At 42.5% G+C, this 17,395-nt stretch overlaps 1 protein-coding gene and 1 long non-coding RNA gene across 13 annotated transcripts in view; one reads left to right on the top strand and one right to left on the bottom strand.

Annotated features, from left to right (window-relative positions):
* The window catches only part of LOC117084249, a 184,624-nt gene that overhangs the window by 50,020 nt on the left and 117,209 nt on the right, over positions 1–17,395 (bottom strand). For all 3 annotated transcript variants that reach the window (XR_004437368.1, XR_004437369.1, XR_004437370.1), the window contains one exon: positions 1,887–1,979. This is a non-coding gene — a long non-coding RNA (uncharacterized LOC117084249). The remainder of the gene's footprint in view (positions 1–1,886; positions 1,980–17,395) is intronic.
* The window catches only part of THRB (thyroid hormone receptor beta), a 385,633-nt gene that overhangs the window by 355,172 nt on the left and 13,066 nt on the right, over positions 1–17,395 (top strand). For all 10 annotated transcript variants that reach the window (XM_033212808.1, XM_033212804.1, XM_033212810.1 and 7 more), the window contains one exon: positions 9,113–9,259. In XM_033212808.1, coding sequence (XP_033068699.1) covers positions 9,113–9,259 — 147 coding nt within the window. The remainder of the gene's footprint in view (positions 1–9,112; positions 9,260–17,395) is intronic.

Raw genomic sequence — 17,395 nt, 5'->3', positions numbered from 1 at the left:
CGTTAGAGTACTTCCCCATCTGAACAAGAAGATATAGTGGTATAATTATCCCTGTACTTCAACATTAACATTACAATGAGATAGTGGATCTTTTTCTTAAGACAACGTAACAACAACCTTAAAGGAAGTTTTGGAAAGAAAAAGCTTAAGCATAATTTACCTGTACTGACACAATTATTTTCATTGTAATGAAACAGTAGTGCCAGCATTTTGTTGATGGCTTTCATTAACAGCAATGTTAGCAAATACCTAGCTGGCCTTTACCATATGCCAGGTACTATTCTAAGTGCTTTTCATTCATTAACTTCCTATGCCAATCCTGTAGGTAGATGTGGTTAATATCTCCATTTTACAGAAGAGAGAACTAAGGCAGAGAAGTTGAGGAAACTTGCCTGAGCTCCCACAACTAGTAAATAGTGGTGATGGATGCAACCAACTCCAGGATCTATGCCTCTACCCACTACCCTATGCATTCTTGGCATCTGAACAAACCCAAAAAGCCTCTGAAAGATGCCAGCTTTTTGGAGGAGCAGCTTCTCAGTGCCTTGATCTTGCATCTTCACCCCCACCCTGATATATCTACCAGAAAGTTCAAAAGCACTAATTCTGGATTGATAGACCAATTCTAACACAATACACTTGAGGCATAGCAAGACAGAGTCCTACCTAATTGCAAACTTAAATCTATCCTTTCCCCAAATGTGTCACCCATAAATGGACATTGTAGAAACCACTTCCAGGCCTGGCACTGTCTCCTGATTTCAAGTAGTGACCAAGCTGAATTCCAAGTAAGGTAGAAGATTTGAAGTTCATCCTGGACTTCTCCTGGGAATTTTATACTTTTATTGTCTTTACTCCCCATAGAGAGTGGACAGTAGTGCAACTAAACTTGTTTAAGTAGTCATAAGGTGTTTCTTTCCAGACTTTAAAGGTTTGTTCTTTTATTTAAGAAACATTTATTGAGTGGATACTATGTGCCAGGAACTAAATAAGTCAGCCACATTCCTCTAGTGGAAGACAGACAATAAGAGATAAACAAACAAAATAAATGCAGGTAGTGGTAAGTGCAATGAGGGCAATAAACAGTGTGATGGGACAAAGAGTTTGTGAACTGGAAGTGGGGAGAGACTTAATCTCTCTGAACATGGTGGTCAGAAGAAGCATCTGTGAGGAGGTGACGTGCTATGTCTGGAAGCAGAGAAACCACCTCTATAAAGCAAAATTTAATCAAATATCTTCATGCTGTGTGGTATCTTCAGCAAAGACAGCACAATATCTAGTTATTAGAACCAGTCCTGAGGTCTGCACTGTTCACTTACAGGCTCCAAACAGTTCATCAGCCTGACCATCTATGGAAAGAGTCTACGGCACAGAATGAGTTGCCATTAGGTTTCTGTCGGAACCATGAGATTACCCACGTGCAAGAGAGTTTTCTTCTCCTTGTAGGGCTGACATGAAATGTATCTTTTGCAGATATTTCATCTCCTCAAGAAATTGTCCCTCTTGATTCAAATGTAAATAACTGCTTCTCCAAGCCATTTTTCCCTAGAGGGTTATTGGAAGAGATCAGAACTCCTCCACTGTCCTGTCTGTCTCTACAACGAACTTCATTTCTGTCACCCTATCCCCCTCTGTGCCTGGCATAACCCCTGCATCTCCTCACAGGACGATGTTCCATTCAGCCTCCACACTTGAGTATCTATGCTGTGTGTGATGGAAACTTGTGGTAGCTTTTCTCCAAGATGGCTGCCATCAGATTCTTTCTTCTCCTGTATACACAGCCCATTCTGTCCCCAGGAGAGGTAGAGTCTGTTCCCCTCTCCTCTTGAATCTAGGCTGCTATGTGATGCCTTTAAACAGTGCATTTCGGCAGAAGTGATACTTACGTTACTTCTAAGGTTGGGTGATAAGAAGCCTTGCAGCTTCCACTTGGGTATCCTGGGGGAGGGAAACCACCTGGTCTCTCATAGCAGTTGGCTCTATATTTAAAAATAAGAAGAAGAAGAACAAAAAAATAATAAATGTCCAACTACTCTGAGACCAGCAGGCGGTGAGGAATCCCAAGCTAGCCATGTAAAAAGGCCACACAGAAGGAGAGACTCCCAAGCAGCCCAGGAACCAGAAATGTGAGTAAAGAAGCCTTCAAATGACACCAGCCTCTACTGCCATTTGACAGCAGCTGTATTGAGGGCCCCCTAGCTGTGCCCATCAATCCCCAGAACTCTGAAAGAAAATTAAAAATTGTTGTTTTAAACCACAAAGTTTGGGGGTAGTTTGTTATACAGCAATAAATAACCGGAACAGAGCTCAATAAATATTTGCTGAACTGAACATACAGTTCCAGTCACCCATCCTTGGAGATAGTACAGTTAAGCCCTGTGTCTTAGCCAGTTTACATATTTACACATACTCCTTGCAGAAAAGTGACTCCAACTGAGTGTTTATGCTCAGGACGAAAACTTCACTCTTTTGAGTAGCGAGTTAGTCCTGCAAAGACGTTAAGAATCTTTACTTAAAGGCAGCTTTGCTAAATGGTATTCATGTACTAAAAGGTATCGTGTAGCAAACAGGCTTTTGCACATTAGGATTTGCCTCTCTTCTGTATGCTAATACCCCTTTTCCTGTGCTTGCAACACTGCCACATGTTATTTATCTTTTATGTGTTGATGTCCCATTTTGTTCCAAAAAAAGTTGAGGAGGCCTATCATGTTAACAATAGTATAAAAATATGTCATATGGGATTACATGTCGTCATTAAAGCTGAAAGTATTCACTTATCTAGAATGGGTACATACCTTCTTCCCTCAAAGGAACTACTGACATAGTTTTTTGTCTAAGACCAGGATTCATTTTCACTCTAAGACCAGCACTCAAGTCAGAAATAGAGATAGGGCTGGGCTCAGTGGCTCATGCCTGCAATCCCAGCATTTTGGGAGGCCAAGGTGGGTGGATTGCTTGAGCCCAGGAGTGTGAGACCAGCCTGGGAAACATAGCGAGACCCCATCTCTACAAAAAATAAACAAATTTAGCCAGACTTGGTGATGCTCACCTGTGGTTCCCCACTACTCAGGAGGCTGAGGTGGATGGATCACTTAAGCCCAGGAGGTCAAGGCTACAGTGAGCTATGATTATGCCACTCCACTCCAGACTGGACAACAGGGTAAAACCCTGTCTCAAAAAAAAAAGGAAAAAGAAAAAGAAACAGAGACAGTGATTTGATCTGGATTTTAAATCTATATTTGGGTCTGAGAAAATTAAGGGTCTTTGGCAAATGAGGAACTTTTGCAAAAGCCATTAAGATTTTCATAATAAATCTAAAGCCAATCTTTAAAGTTTCTCCCAAAAGCATTTAAATCATATAATTTTCTAGTTTTCTCCAATCTACTCAAATCTCTGAGGCTACAGAAATGCCTAATTTCACCACCAACAATTCATGTGTGATGACAGTGAGGATGAAAAGCAGAAGTGGGCTGAGAAGAGAAGCAGCAGCATCTGATGCCAAACAAGGGAAAGCAGGTCGCTCCACCAAGGGTAGCTCGCTTCTAGACCTCCAGTAGCAGCCCCTGACAGCAACAATCTTGTCTGTTGACATCATTTATTATTGTCTGCTGACGTCGTATCATTATTCTGCTCCCTTAATTTTCATGCAAAGTTGTAGCTTTAGGTGAATGTCTACCCAAGTATAAAATGTGACCTTTAGGATCAGAGGAGACCTTTCCTACTTTTTCCTTGGCAGAGATACTGTCTGATTTCACACACTCAATGGGGGTAGCTTCAGACAAGGGGCATAAGCAGAAGGGTCAGATAGGGTGAGTGATGAGACCATATGTGGTCTGTGTGTATAGCTCATAGGGCACGTGCAGTCATGTCAGGAAGGCATCTATCACTCCAAGTTATTAGAATAACATCAGAAGAAGGCAAGATAATCTAGTAGTTACATGAATGGGGATTGGAACCAGACAGCCCAGGTTCCATGCTTGCCTCTGTTGCTTTTTTAAGTTTGACTTTGGGCAAGTTATTTCACCTCTCTAAGGCTCAGATGCCTTATGCGCTTGCTGAATGGCATGAAGCAATAGATACAAGTGGCTTAACACTGCCTGGCATATTGTTAGCAACTACATAAGTGGTTACTACGTGCACCATCCTTACCACCACCACTCCACACTGCCACCATCTTGTTCCTGCTCATCGCAGGAAAAGGGTGAGGCTGTAGTCATATCCAATGGCCCAAGGACCTTGAATTATTATCTGCCCAGGTCTTCCTGCCTAGCCTGGCAAAGGCACAAGAAGACACCCTATGAACAAGTGCAGAAGTGAGAGTCCCATCTGGCCCCACTCCCTTCTGCATGTGCCAGAGTTACCTTTTCAAGCCAAGAAGTCCCTGGCTCAGAGCCAAGGACTCAGCAAAGAGGTCAGCTGGCAGCATTTCCTATTCACCTCGAACAATACCAATGAAATAGTCAAAGCAGAAAGCCAGTTGGTCATGATTTGTATAATACCAGCCTCACCCGTGCTGAGCAAGGGCTAAGGTCACCCCTGAACACACACCTGAATCTCTCCTTTTACACGCTCCACCACCACTATTACCCCAAGAAGTCATTCTGGATTCCTTACCCCACAGCCAGTCCACTTTCGGCCCCTGTTTTCAGCTGCCAGTATACAACTGGAATTCTCTAGGCCTCTCCATCTCTACTGCCATCCCCATAGTGCACTTCAGCCTGCGCAAACCACAGCTGTTGCCTGCCTGTTTTTTCCTTTGGCTCTTCACATATCTTCTCCATGCAGTAACCATTGTGTCATGTCTATGCCCTGTTTACAGCCTTTCAGTAGATGCCCCATTGCATTTAGAATAAGCCCATCTCCTTTCTATGTTCTACAATGCCTAGCATCACAGGTCCCCCTGCCTACCTCCGCTTCCTCATTTCATGCCATCACTGGGCTCTAACCACATGGGCCTCCTTTCTGGCTTTGGGACTTTGCACTGGCTTTCCTCTCTGCCTTAAGCGTTCTTCCTCTGGCCCTAAACAAGGCTACCTTCTTGACATTCCTCAAGTCAAAGTCCACACATTGCTTCTCAGAGGTGCCTTGGCTGACCTTCCTTTCTCCTGCCTTCCCATATATTATCATGTCACCTCTAGATTTATCACAAATTCTTCCATGAATACATGTTTCTTATTTATTGTCTATCTCCCCTCATCACAATGCAAGTTCCTTGAGGATACACTGTTCATTGCTGTAACCTCAGCATCTAAAACTAGGCCTGGCCCATAGTACCTGCTCAATAAATACTGCTATAAGTATACATTCATTCACTCACTCAACCAATAAGCATTCTATCCTCCACAACTTGGCCTAATGCCTTGTACACAGTAGGCAAAGACAAGTAAGACTTATTCTCTACCCCCTTAAGTTCGTATCTTTGGTGTGATAGATTTACATAACTATAATAAAAAGTGATAGTAATAAATGCCTAAATACCATATGACTCATAGCCATGGGCCACCATGTGTGTTCAAATGAGGTAAACATCATTTCAAACTGAGGTCACCTGGGAAGACATCTAGGAGAAGCTAGAACTTGAGTTGGGTCTTGAAGAGAAAATAGGATTTGGAAAAGACAGAGATGAGAGACAGAAGTAGGGGCTTTGGAGAAAGCAAAAGTCTGGAGAGAAGGCAGCAGTGAAATGGGAAAATGTAAGGCAAGTTGTAGGGGAGACATAGGGGAGACAGCTGGGCTAGCTCAGGAGGTCCATTTAGGGCAAAGAGAGGATATCAGAATGACAGTTGAAAATACCACCATGAGCTAGCTAAGGCAGTTGGATCCACAGAGGCAAAAAGCAGGCTTTCCCCACAGGTCTGCAGTGATGAATCTACAAGCAAGCTAGAGACTTATCAGTATTGGAGCTTGATCTTGAGCACATAAATACATATGTGTATATGAGCAAATGTATTTTATATAGTAGTTTACAAGGCTATTAGCTGTAATAAGATATCTGATAGGTTCAACTAATATCAAATATTTATACTCTATTTTTAACATCTTCCAAATATTTTAGGAAGTTATGTATCTTTATTATAGGTGAAAAATCTTCAGGGAAGTAACAAACAGGGTTTCACTGCTCAACCTTGATTAACCTGATGTTAACTTGGGTCAATTGATGGATATATACAGACAGATAGATAGATTCTTTTTTGTTGTTCTGGTATCTAAGATCCATTATGGAAAAAAATCTTAATGATAAAATTGAAGGGTTTTACTTTGTTCACAATTTTACTTCTAGCAATTTTATAGTCCATTAAATAGCCAGAGGCTTAGAAGTAAATTTTTTATTCTACCTTGATATATATTTTCATCAGAAAACTTGTGAGCTTGTTACATTTGGGGGTTTAGTTTTACTTAAAATTGCCATATTTCCTCGCATACTTTCTCTCCTTTTTTCAAATCTTTACACATGTCACAAGTGGAATTCAAATAACCTACACACCCACAAATTGAATGAAAAAATTAACATCAATATTAACCCACCAGCATTTCAAAGGACACTGAGTGCCATTTGAATACATCAGGTTAGCTCTATCAGTATTCACTGAGCAATGTTTAGATTCAACCAGGCCAAAATGACGTTATTACACTTTTTAATTTTATTTTTATTTTAAAAAGTTCATCCTACATATATATAATTATATGATATATGTAATTAATATATATTTATATACCATTTATATATATGTATAAAAAACTCTCTACCTTTTTGAATGTGTGCCCACATTCCTTTTATCAGTTGATCTTCATAAAAGACTTGTCAAGTAGACAAGGTCAGTGAGATGAGCCTCAGTTTCAGGAAAGAGAAGAAATTATAAAGAAGAGCAGGGATGTCTGAAGGCTGCGGGGAGCAGCATTACCCAAAGGAGGAACAGAGGTACCTTTTCCTTTAGCTCAATCTAGGTGAGAAAGAGGGAAGGAGAAGGAGGCTGTACATGTGATTATTTCATCAATTCTGTCTGCACCCAGAGAGCGAGCTGAACAGTAGACTTCCATGGGCTTGCTATGCCAACAGTTGCCCCAAAACATTGTCAATCATTATGAAACATGACAGAAACCAGGTTTCATCCACTCACTGCCAGCAACACACACACACACACAAAATAAAGTAAAAAATAAACAGAAGACACTGCTGGATGGTCAAAAAAAAGTTAAAGGCTGCCAGCATTTGTTCTGTATTAATAATATGTTTTTAAAACCTTCCCCTGAAGCTGTAACCATGACTCCTGGGCTGCTCCTGTTGACCCTGGTGCTCTGGCAGCAAGAAGAGTAAAAAGAGTAAAAGAATCATCTTTTGCTTTTCCTTCTACTAAAAATGTGATGTGAACAGTAATGGGAGATATGTGGGAGGAAGCGAGGGAACTGGATTACTCTAAGCTGAACTTGGTTACTGCTAACTCAGTGGTTCTCAAAGAGTGGGCCCAGAGCAGCTTCATCAGCACGTCCTGGGAACTTGTTAGAAATGCAGATTCCCAGGCTCCATCCCTGACCTGCTGAATCAGATACACTGGGGCTGGAGCCCAGAAATCAAGTGAGACTGATGCACAGTGAAGTTTGGGGGCCACTATGTTAGGCTAGTCTCACCACTGGCAGTGTCCTCACTGCTCTGCAAGGGAGGAATTCGATTTTGCCCAGCTCACTCACAGTATCAGTTCCTTATTCCCATCCCCCTTCCCCACCCCCATCTCCAAGCCCCTGGGTGCAGAAAAGAGAACTGGCCTTGTTCCTATCTATTCACTGTGGCTCTAGGCAAAGGTGGCCACCACCACTGGGTAGGGCTTGAATCTGTGATCTCCTTGGTCACATTCACATCTTCCTGAGAGAAGCTGGAGAGGCTGGCAAGGAAGGTGTTCGGAGGAGTAGAGATTCTGTTCATTAGTGTCAAAAGGTCCACAGGAAGTAAAAGCCTTGCAGTAGGGGTGAGGAAGTGTGGAGCTCTGGGGAGACTCCTGTGTGGGGTCAGGGTCACCCAGATCGCAGGCCTGGCCTCAGCAGCTTGCTCTTAACCTTTCTGATCCCTGGTTTGCTCACCTGCACATCAGGATTTGAATGAGGACTACTTGAGACAGGGTAGTATGCGAAGCGGCTGGCTCACTTGTAGGCCACAAATAAATGGTGGTTATGACCATCACAAAGACAAGGAGGAGAAGTGGAGCAGACTCTTCCTGAAGGAAGCACTGGGTGACAACAGGAGACACAGGGACACAGATCACATCAGGGAGGTCACTGAATGAGAAACTTACGAGTTAGATGGCTACTGTGGACATTGGGAAGCGCATAAGGTCTTGCTAAAATGCTGATTCTGTACCACCTAGTCTGGGGAGGGGCCTCAGAAGAAGTCCCCCGGTGACACCCAGGCTGCTGCACTACACTTTGAGCAACAAGGCCATGGATTGTTCTTGAGCAAATAAACAGCAGAGAACTGCCCTAGGGACATTAAATACTAGTAAATTCGCCGCTCTGCCCTAAGCTTTGCCAAGTTTCCTGTGGACAGCCTAGCAATCTTCTCCCTCAACCCTCAGCTGAGACCCCCTCAAACTGGAGTGCGTAGGGCAGAGGGGAACTTCAAGCCCCAGCTGGGTCAGAAGCAAGAATCCACAGGACACTGTTTGCTAGGGCCCACCCATCGCTCTGCTCTATCATTGCCTACAGTGTGCCCACCTCCCCCCCACACACACACCAGCATGTACAGTGCTCTGAATATGCCATCCCAGAGCCCCTGGAATTTATGTCACCTTACCTAAGTATACACCCTTTGTGCATTCAGAAGCAGGACCCAAATTCCTGTCCTTTCTCTTATCTCTCTCTCTCTCTCTTGCTCGCTCACTCTTTGCTGCAACAGTCTTGTAAACATGGTCACTGGGGGCCTATGAAAGCAATGGCCAAGACATGTGTCTTTACTCAAAGAAATAAGTGATGTGTAAACTGTGCAGTTTGTTAATAAATGATATGAAAACTGGAAACTGTACAGGATATCAGTTCAGAAGAGATTTTCTGCCACGTAAGAACTATGATAAATAAAGCTCCCTTCAACTTCTTCATTTAAATCTTTCTTTTTTCTCCTCCTTAGCCAGAAGACATTGGACAAGCACCAATAGTCAATGCCCCAGAAGGTGGAAAGGTTGACTTGGAAGCCTTCAGCCATTTTACAAAAATCATCACACCAGCAATTACCAGAGTGGTGGATTTTGCCAAAAAGTTGCCTATGTTTTGTGAGGTGAGGATGTTGTTTTTCCTTCTGCATTATTTTTAATTATAGTTTCACCAGTTTCCAGGAATACAGGGTATTATTTACAATTTAATGTTAATTAGTAGGGACTTAATCATATGAAAGCAACGTCAGTACAAAATGAAAATGCATTCTATTTCATTGTATTCCCCACTTTCTGTATTTAGTCATCATTCATTAGCTTGTCCGTGTAAGGCCCATCAAGATCCTATTCATCCCCGATTCCAGGCATTGAGAAACAAAGATAGCAATAGACTCCATTTATTCAGCACCTATGATGTCCTAGTTACCACAGTCAGGTATTCGGGTTTGCCCACATTAAATCTAATCCTTCTAACAGATTTGCAGGGTCGCTTGTATTAACCCCATTTTCGGAGGGGGCAATCAAGATCAAAGAGATTAAGTTATCCAAATGTGACATCATGGTTGGAATCTAGGTCTGTATTCTTCCCAGTGCATATCCCAGTGAGATGACTGTGTGGTCATTTCTTAATCCTCAAGAATAAGTTAAATGCCCCTCACAGAACCAGGCTCTTAATATCCCCACAAATCTTTCCTCTTTTCCTATAAGCTTACTCTTGCTTGTCCCATTTTCCGGGCACCCTGTAGAGCTGTCCCACCAGAGTTCATCGACTTTCCCTTTGGGACACTTTATCAGGCCTGCCCTGTGGTGGCAGATGCCACAGTCTCTACAGTCAGCTACATGGGCAAGAATCCTAAACAAGTTATCCAATATCTTCAAACTTCACTTATCTCATCTTTAAAATGGGGATTACAATAGTGTCTACCTCTTAGAGCTGTTGAAAGTATTTTTAAGTGGGATATTTGTAAAGAGATTAGACAGTGCCTGGGTTATAATAAGTATTCCATAAAGTTTAGCTGCTAATACTGCTTTTATTTTATCTGTTACATTTCCATCCTGCCTCTAACCTTCCTTTTGTTTTGTTTTTAATCAAATGGGGTTGTGTTTTCTGGAGAACTTTAAAAACAAATTTCATAAGGTGCTTGTCTATTGCTCTGCATGCCTTCAAAGGGGACCAGAAAGATACCAAATAGAGAGGGGCATGGACAGCTGTGAGCGCCTTAGGTAAGCGGGCTGAGTGATAAGTGATCCTGCCTAAAAAGAAGCTAAGTTTCCACACCTTGAGTGACTCCCTGCTGCCGTGGCTTCCAGCTCTCTTGTGTCTTTGCGTCTGCAATAATGGGAGCCCAGCTAGAATCAGAGGGACACAGAGACCTCAGACATTATAGGGACACTTTTCACTGCCGATTTCTGAGCCTCCACAGAAGCCATACCCAGAAGGACAGGGAAGTGGGCTTCGGGAAACAGATATCTTGCCCGTAGACCTAGCTGAGAGAGCACGTTTGCCACCCTCTTAGCCCCAGCTTCACGGGCCAGATGTCTTAGTTCAGGCCACTACAACAGAATACCATAGACCGGGTGGCTTAAAAACAATAGAAATTTATGTCTTACAGTTCTGGAGGCTGGGATGTCCAAGATCAAGGCACCAGCAGATTGTCTGGTGAGGGCCTGCTTCCTGATTCATAGACAGCTGTCTTCTCATTGTGTCCCCTCATGATGAACAGGACAAAGGAGCTATTTGGGATCTCTTTTACAAGGCACAAATCCCATTGATGAAGGCCTCACTCTCATGACCTCATCACCTCCCAAAGGCCCCGCCTTCAATACCATCACAATGGGGATTAGGTTGCAATATATGGATTTTTTTTCTTTTTTTTTCTTTTCTTTTCTTTTATTTTTTTATTATACTTTAAGTTCTAGGGTACATGTGCATAACGTGCAGGTTTGTTACATATGTATACTTGTGCCATGTTGGTGTGCTGCACCCATCATCTCATCAGCACCCATCAATTTGTCATTTATATCAGGTATAACTCCCAGTGCAATCCCTCCCCCCTCCCCCCTCCCCATGATAGGCCCCAATGTGTGATGTTCCCCTTCCCGAGTCCAGTGATCTCATTGTTCAGTTCCCACCTATGAGTGAGAACATGCGGTGTTTGGTTTTCTCTTCTTGTGATAGTTCGCTAAGAATGATGGTTTCCAGCTGCATCCATGTCCCTACAAAGGACGCAAACTCATCCTTTTTTATGGCTGCATAATATTCCATGGTGTATATGTGCCACATTTTCTTTATCCACTCTATCAGTGATGGACATTTGAGTTGGTTCCAAGTCTTTGCTATTGTGAATAGTGCCGCAATAAACATACGTGTGCATGTGTCCTTATAGCAGCATGATTTATAATCCCTTGGGTATATACCCAGTAGTGTGATGGCTGGGTCATATGGTACATCTAGTTCTAGATCCTTAAGGAATCGCCATACTGTTTTCCATAATGGTTGAACTAGTTTACAACCCCACCAACAGTGTAAAAGTGTTCCTGTTTCTCCACATCCTCTCCAGCACCTGTTGTTTCCTGACTTTTGAATGATTGCCATTCTAACTGGTGTGAGATGGTATCTCATTGTGGTTTTGATTTGCATTTCTCTGATGGCCAGTGATGATGAGCATTTTTTCATGTGTCTGTTGGCTGTATGAATGTCTTCTTTTGAGAAATGTCTGTTCATATCCTTTGCCCACTTTTTGATGGGGTTGTTTGTTTTTTTCTTGTAAATTGTTTGAGTTCTTTGTAGGTTCTGGATATTAGCCCTTTGTCAGATGAGTAGATTGCAAAAATTTTCTCCCATTCTGTAGGTTGCCTGTTCACTCTGATGGTAGTTTCTTTTGCTGTGCAGAAGCTCTTTAGTTTAATCAGATCCCATTTGTCAATTTTGGCTTTTGTTGCTGTTGCTTTTGGTGTTTTAGACATGAAGTCCTTGCCCATGCCTATGTCCTGAATGGTACTACCTAGGTTTTCTTCTAGGTATTTATGGTATTAGGTCTAACATTTAAGTCTCTAATCCATCTTGAATTAATTTTCGTATAAGGAGTAAGGAAAGGATCCAGTTTCAGCTTTCTACTACTATGGCTAGCCAATTTTCCCAGCACCATTTATTAAATAGGGAGTCCTTTCCCCATTTCTTGTTTCTCTCAGGTTTGTCAAAGATCAGATGGCTGTAGATGTGTGGTATTATTTCTGAGGACTCTGTTCTGTCCATTGGTCTATATCTCTGTTGTGGTACCAGTACCATGCTCTTTTGGTTACTGTAGCCTTGTAGTATAGTTTGAAGTCAGGTAGCGTGATGCCTCCAGCTTGTTCTTTTGACTTAGGATTGTCTTGGCAATGCGGCTCTTTTTTGGTTCCATATGAACTTTAAAGCCGTTTTTTGCAGTTCTGTGAAGAAACTCATTGGTAGCTTGATGGGGATGGCATTGAATCTATAAATAACCTTGGGCAGTATGGCCATTTTCACGATATTGATTCTTCCTATCCATGAGCATGGTATGTTCTTCCATTTGTTAGTGTCCTCTTTTATTTCACTGAGCAGTGGTTTGTAGTTCTCCTTGAAGAGGTCCTTTACATCCCTTGTAAGTTGGATTCCTAGGTATTTTATTGTCTTTGAAGCAATTGTGAATGGAAGTTCATTCATGATTTGGCTCTCTGTTTGTCTGTTACTGGTGTATAGAATGCTTGTGATTTTTGCACATCGATTTTGTATCCTGAGACTTTGCTGAAGTTGCTTATCAGCTTAAGGGATTTTGGGCTGAGACAATGGGGTTTTCTAAATAACAATCATGTCATCTGCAAACAGGGACAATTTGACTTCTTCTTTTCCTATCTGGATACCTTGATTTCTTTCTCTTGCCTGATTGCCCTTGCCAGAACTTCCAACACTATGTTGATAGGAGTGGTGAGAGAGGGTATCCCTGTCTTGTGCCAGTTTTCAAAGGGAATTTTTCCAGTTTTTGCCCATTCAGTATGATATTGGCTGTGGGTTTGTCATAAATAGCTCTTATTATTTTGAGGTACGTTCCATCAATACCGAATTTATTGAGCGTTTTTAGCATGAAGGGCTGTTGAATTTTGTCAAAAGCCTTTTCTGCATCGATTGAGATAGTCATGTGTTCTTGCCTTTGGTTCTGTTTATATGCTGGATTACGTTGATTGATTTGCGAATGTTGAACCAGCCTTGCATCCCAGGGATGAAGCCCACTTGATCATGGTGGATAAGCTTTTTGATGTGCTGCTGAATCCGGTTTGCCAGGATTTTATTGAGGATTTTTGCATCGATGTTCATCAGGGATATTGGTCTAAAATTCTCTTTTTTGTTGTGTCTCTGCCAGGCTTTGGTATCAGGATGATGTTGGCCTCATAAAATGAGTTAGGGAGGATTCCCTCTTTTTCAATTGATTGGATAGTTTCAGAAGGAATGGTACCAGCTCCTCTTTGTACCTCTGGTAGAATTCAGCTGTGAATCCATCTGGTCCTGGACTTTTTTTGGTTGGTAGGCTATAATTATTGCCTCAATTTCAGAGCCTGCTATTGGTCTATTCAGGGATTCAACTTCTTCCTGCTTTAGTCTTGGAAGAGTGTAAGTGTCCAGGAATTATCCATTTCTTCTAGATTTTCTAGTTGATTTGCATAGAGGTGTTTATAGTATTCTCTGATGGTAGTTTGTATTTCTGTGGGGTCCATGGTGATATCCCCTTTATCATTTTTTATTGCGTCTATTTGATTCTTCTCTTTTCTTCTTCATTTGTCTTGCTAGTGGTCTGTCAATTTTGTTGATTTTTTCAAAAAACCAACTCCTGGATTCATTGATTTTTTGGAGGGTTTTTTGTGTCTCTATCTCCTTCAGTTCTGCTCTGATCTTAGTTATTTCTTGCCTTCTGCTAGCTTTTGAATGTGTTTGCTTTTGCTTCTCCAGTTCTTTTAATTGTGATGTTAGAGTGTCAATTTTAGATCTTTCCTGCTTTCTCTTGTGGGCATTTAGTGCTATAAATTTCCCTCTACACACTGCTTTAAATGTGTCCCAGAGATTCTGGTATGTTGTATCTTTGTTCTCATTGGTTTCAAAGAACATCTTTATGTCTGCTTTCATTTCGTTATGTACCCAGTAGTCATTCAGGAGCAGGTTGTTCAGTTTCCATGTAGTTGAGTGGTTTTGATTGAGTTTCTTAGTCCTGAGTTCTAGTTTGATTGCACTGTGGTCTGAGAGACAGTTTGTTATAATTTCTGTTCTTGTACATTGCTGAGGAGTGCTTTACTTCCAATTATGTGGTCAATTTTGGAATAAGTGCGATGTGGTGCTGAGAAGAATGTCTATTCTGTTGATTTGGGGTGGAGAGTTCTATAGATGTCTATTAGGTCCACTTGGTGCAGAGATGAGTTCAATTCCTGGATATCCTTGTTAACTTTCTGTCTCGTTGATCTGTCTAATGTTGACAGTGGAGTGTTGAAGTCTCCCATTATTATTGTATGGGAGCCTAAGTCTCTTTGTAAGTCTCTAAGGACTTGCTTTATGAATTTGGGTGCTCTTGTATTGGGTGCATATATATTTAGGATAGTTAGCTCTTCCTGTTGAATTGATCCCTTTACCATTATGTAATGGCCTTCTTTGTCTCTTTTGATCTTTGATGGTTTAAAGTCTTTTATCAGAGACTAGGATTGCAACCCCTGCTTTTTTTTGTTCTCCATTTGCTTGGTAGATCTTCCTCCATCCCTTTATTTTGAGCCTATGTATGTCTCTGCATGTGAGATGGGTCTCCTGAATACACCAGACTGATGGTCTTGACTCTTTATCCAGTTGCCAGTCTGTGTCTTTTCATTGGAGCATTTAGTCCATTAACATTTAAGGTTAATATTGTTATGTGTGAACTTGATCCTGCCAATTATATTAACTGGTTATTTTGCTCGTAGTTGATGTTGATGCATTTCTCCTCGATGCCTCTGATGGTCTTTACATTTTGGCATGTTTTTGCAATGGCTGGTACCGGTTGTTCCTTTCCATGTTTAGGGCTTCCTTCAGGGTCTCTTGTAAGGCAGGCCTGGTGGTGACAAAATCTCTAAGCATTTGCTTATCTGTAAAGGATTTTATTTCTCCTTCACTGATGAAACTTAGTTTGGCTGGATATGAAATTCTGGGTTGAAAATTCTTTTCTTTAAGAATGTTGAATATTGGCCCCCACTCTCTTCTGGCTTGTAGAGTTTCTGCCGAGAGGTCTGCTGTTAGTCTGATGGGCTTCCCTTTGTGGGTAACCCGACCTTTCTCTCTGGCTGCCCTTAAGATTTTTTCCTTCATTTCAACTTTGGTGAATCTGGCAATTATGTGTCTTGGAGTTGCTCTTCTCGAGGACTATCTTTGTGGTGTTCTCTGTATTTCCTGAATTTGAATGTTGGCCTGCCCTACTAGGTTGGGGAAGTTCTCCTGGATGATATCCTGAAGAGTGTTTTCCAACTTGGTTCCATTTTCCCCCTCACTTTCAGGCACCCCAATCAGACATAGATTTGGTCTTTTTACATAATCCCATACTTCTTGCAGGCTTTGTTCATTTCTTTTCTCTTTTTTCTTTTGGTTTCTCTTCTCGCTTCATTTCATTCATTTGATCCTCAATCGCTGATACTCTTTCTTCCAGTTGATCAAGTCGGTTACTGAAGCTTATGGATTTGTCACGTATTTCTCGTGTGTCATGGTTTTCATCTCTGTCTTTCATTTATGACCTTCTCTGCATTAATTATTCTAGCTATCAATTCTTCCACTCTGTTTTCAAAATGTTTAGTTTCTTTGCGCTGGGTACGTAATTCCTCCTTTAGCTCTGAGAAGTTTGATGGACTAAAGCCTTCTTCTCTCATCTCGTCAAAGTCATTCTCTGACCAGCTTTGATCCGTTGCTGGTGATGGGCTGCGCTCCTTTGCAGGGGCAGATGCGCTCTTATTTTTGAATTTCCAGCTTTTCTGCCCTGCTTCTTCCCCCCTCTTGTGGTTTTATATCTCTCTGGTCTTTGATGCTGGTGACGTACTGATGGGGTTTTGGTATTGATGTCCTTCCTGTTTGATAGTTTTCCTTCTAACAGTTAGGACCCTCAGCTGTAGTCTGTTGGAGATTGCTTGAGGTCCACTCCAGACCCTGTTTGCCTGGGTATCAGCAGCAGAGGTTGCAGAAGATAGAATATTGCTGAACAGCGAGTGTACCTGTCTGATTCTTACTTTGGAAGCTTCCTCTCAGGGGTGTACTCCACCCTGTGAGGTGTGGGGTGTCAGACTGCCCCTAGTGGGGGATGTCTCCCAGTTAGGCTACTCAGGGGTCAGGGACCCACTTGAGCAGGCAGTCTGTCCCTTCTCAGATCTCAACCTCCGTGTTGAGAGATCCACTGTTCTCTTCAAAGCTGTCAGACAGAGTCGTTTGGGTCTGCACAGGCCTCTGCTGCTTCCCCTCTTGTTTTTTAGCTGTGCCCTGTCCCCAGAGGTGGAGTCTACAGAGACAGGCAGGTTTCCTTGAGCTGCTGTGAGCTCCACCCAGTTCGAGCTTCCCAGCAGCTTTGTTTACCTACTTAAGCCTCAGCAATGGCCGGCGCCCCTCCCCCAGCCTCGCTGCTGCCTTGCGGTTAGATCGCAGACTGCTGTGCTAGCAATGAGGGAGGCTCTGTGGCCGTGGGACCCTCCCGGCCAGGTATGGGTATAATCTCCTGGTGTGCCTGTTTGCTTAAAGCACAGTATTGGGGTGGGAATTACCCGATTTTCCAGGTGTTGTGTGTCTCAGTTCGTCTGGCTAGGAAAAGGGATTCCCTTCTGCCTTGCGCTTCCCAGGTGAGGCAATGCCTCGCCCTGCTTCAGCTCTTGCTGGTCGGGCTGCAGCTTCTGACCAGCACCAATTGTCTGGCACTCCCCAGTGAGATGACCCCAGTACCTCAGTTGAAAATACAGAAATCACCAGTCTTCTGTGTCACTCGCGCTGGGAGTTGGAGACTGGAGCTGTTCCTATTCAGCCATCTTGCTCCGCCGCCCACAATATATGGATTTTGAAGGTATACAGACCTTCAGTCTATAGCACCAGGGTACCTGATATGCTACTACCCACAGCCTTGCAGTAGCAATGACTCAGACCCCACACCTAAGGAAATCAGTAGGTACTGAGGAAGGGACTTTGACTTATATCTCTGTGTTGGCCATGGAGCTGCCCATGCCTTTGATGCTTTTTAAAAGTAGACATCTATTAACATTTT

This window comes from Trachypithecus francoisi, unplaced genomic scaffold, assembly GCF_009764315.1.
Source record: "Trachypithecus francoisi isolate TF-2019V2 unplaced genomic scaffold, Tfra_2.0 Lachesis_group0, whole genome shotgun sequence".
NCBI lineage: Eukaryota > Metazoa > Chordata > Mammalia > Primates > Cercopithecidae > Trachypithecus > Trachypithecus francoisi.
Note: the sequence above shows the minus strand (reverse complement) of the source record. Positions and strands in the feature narration are given on the sequence as shown.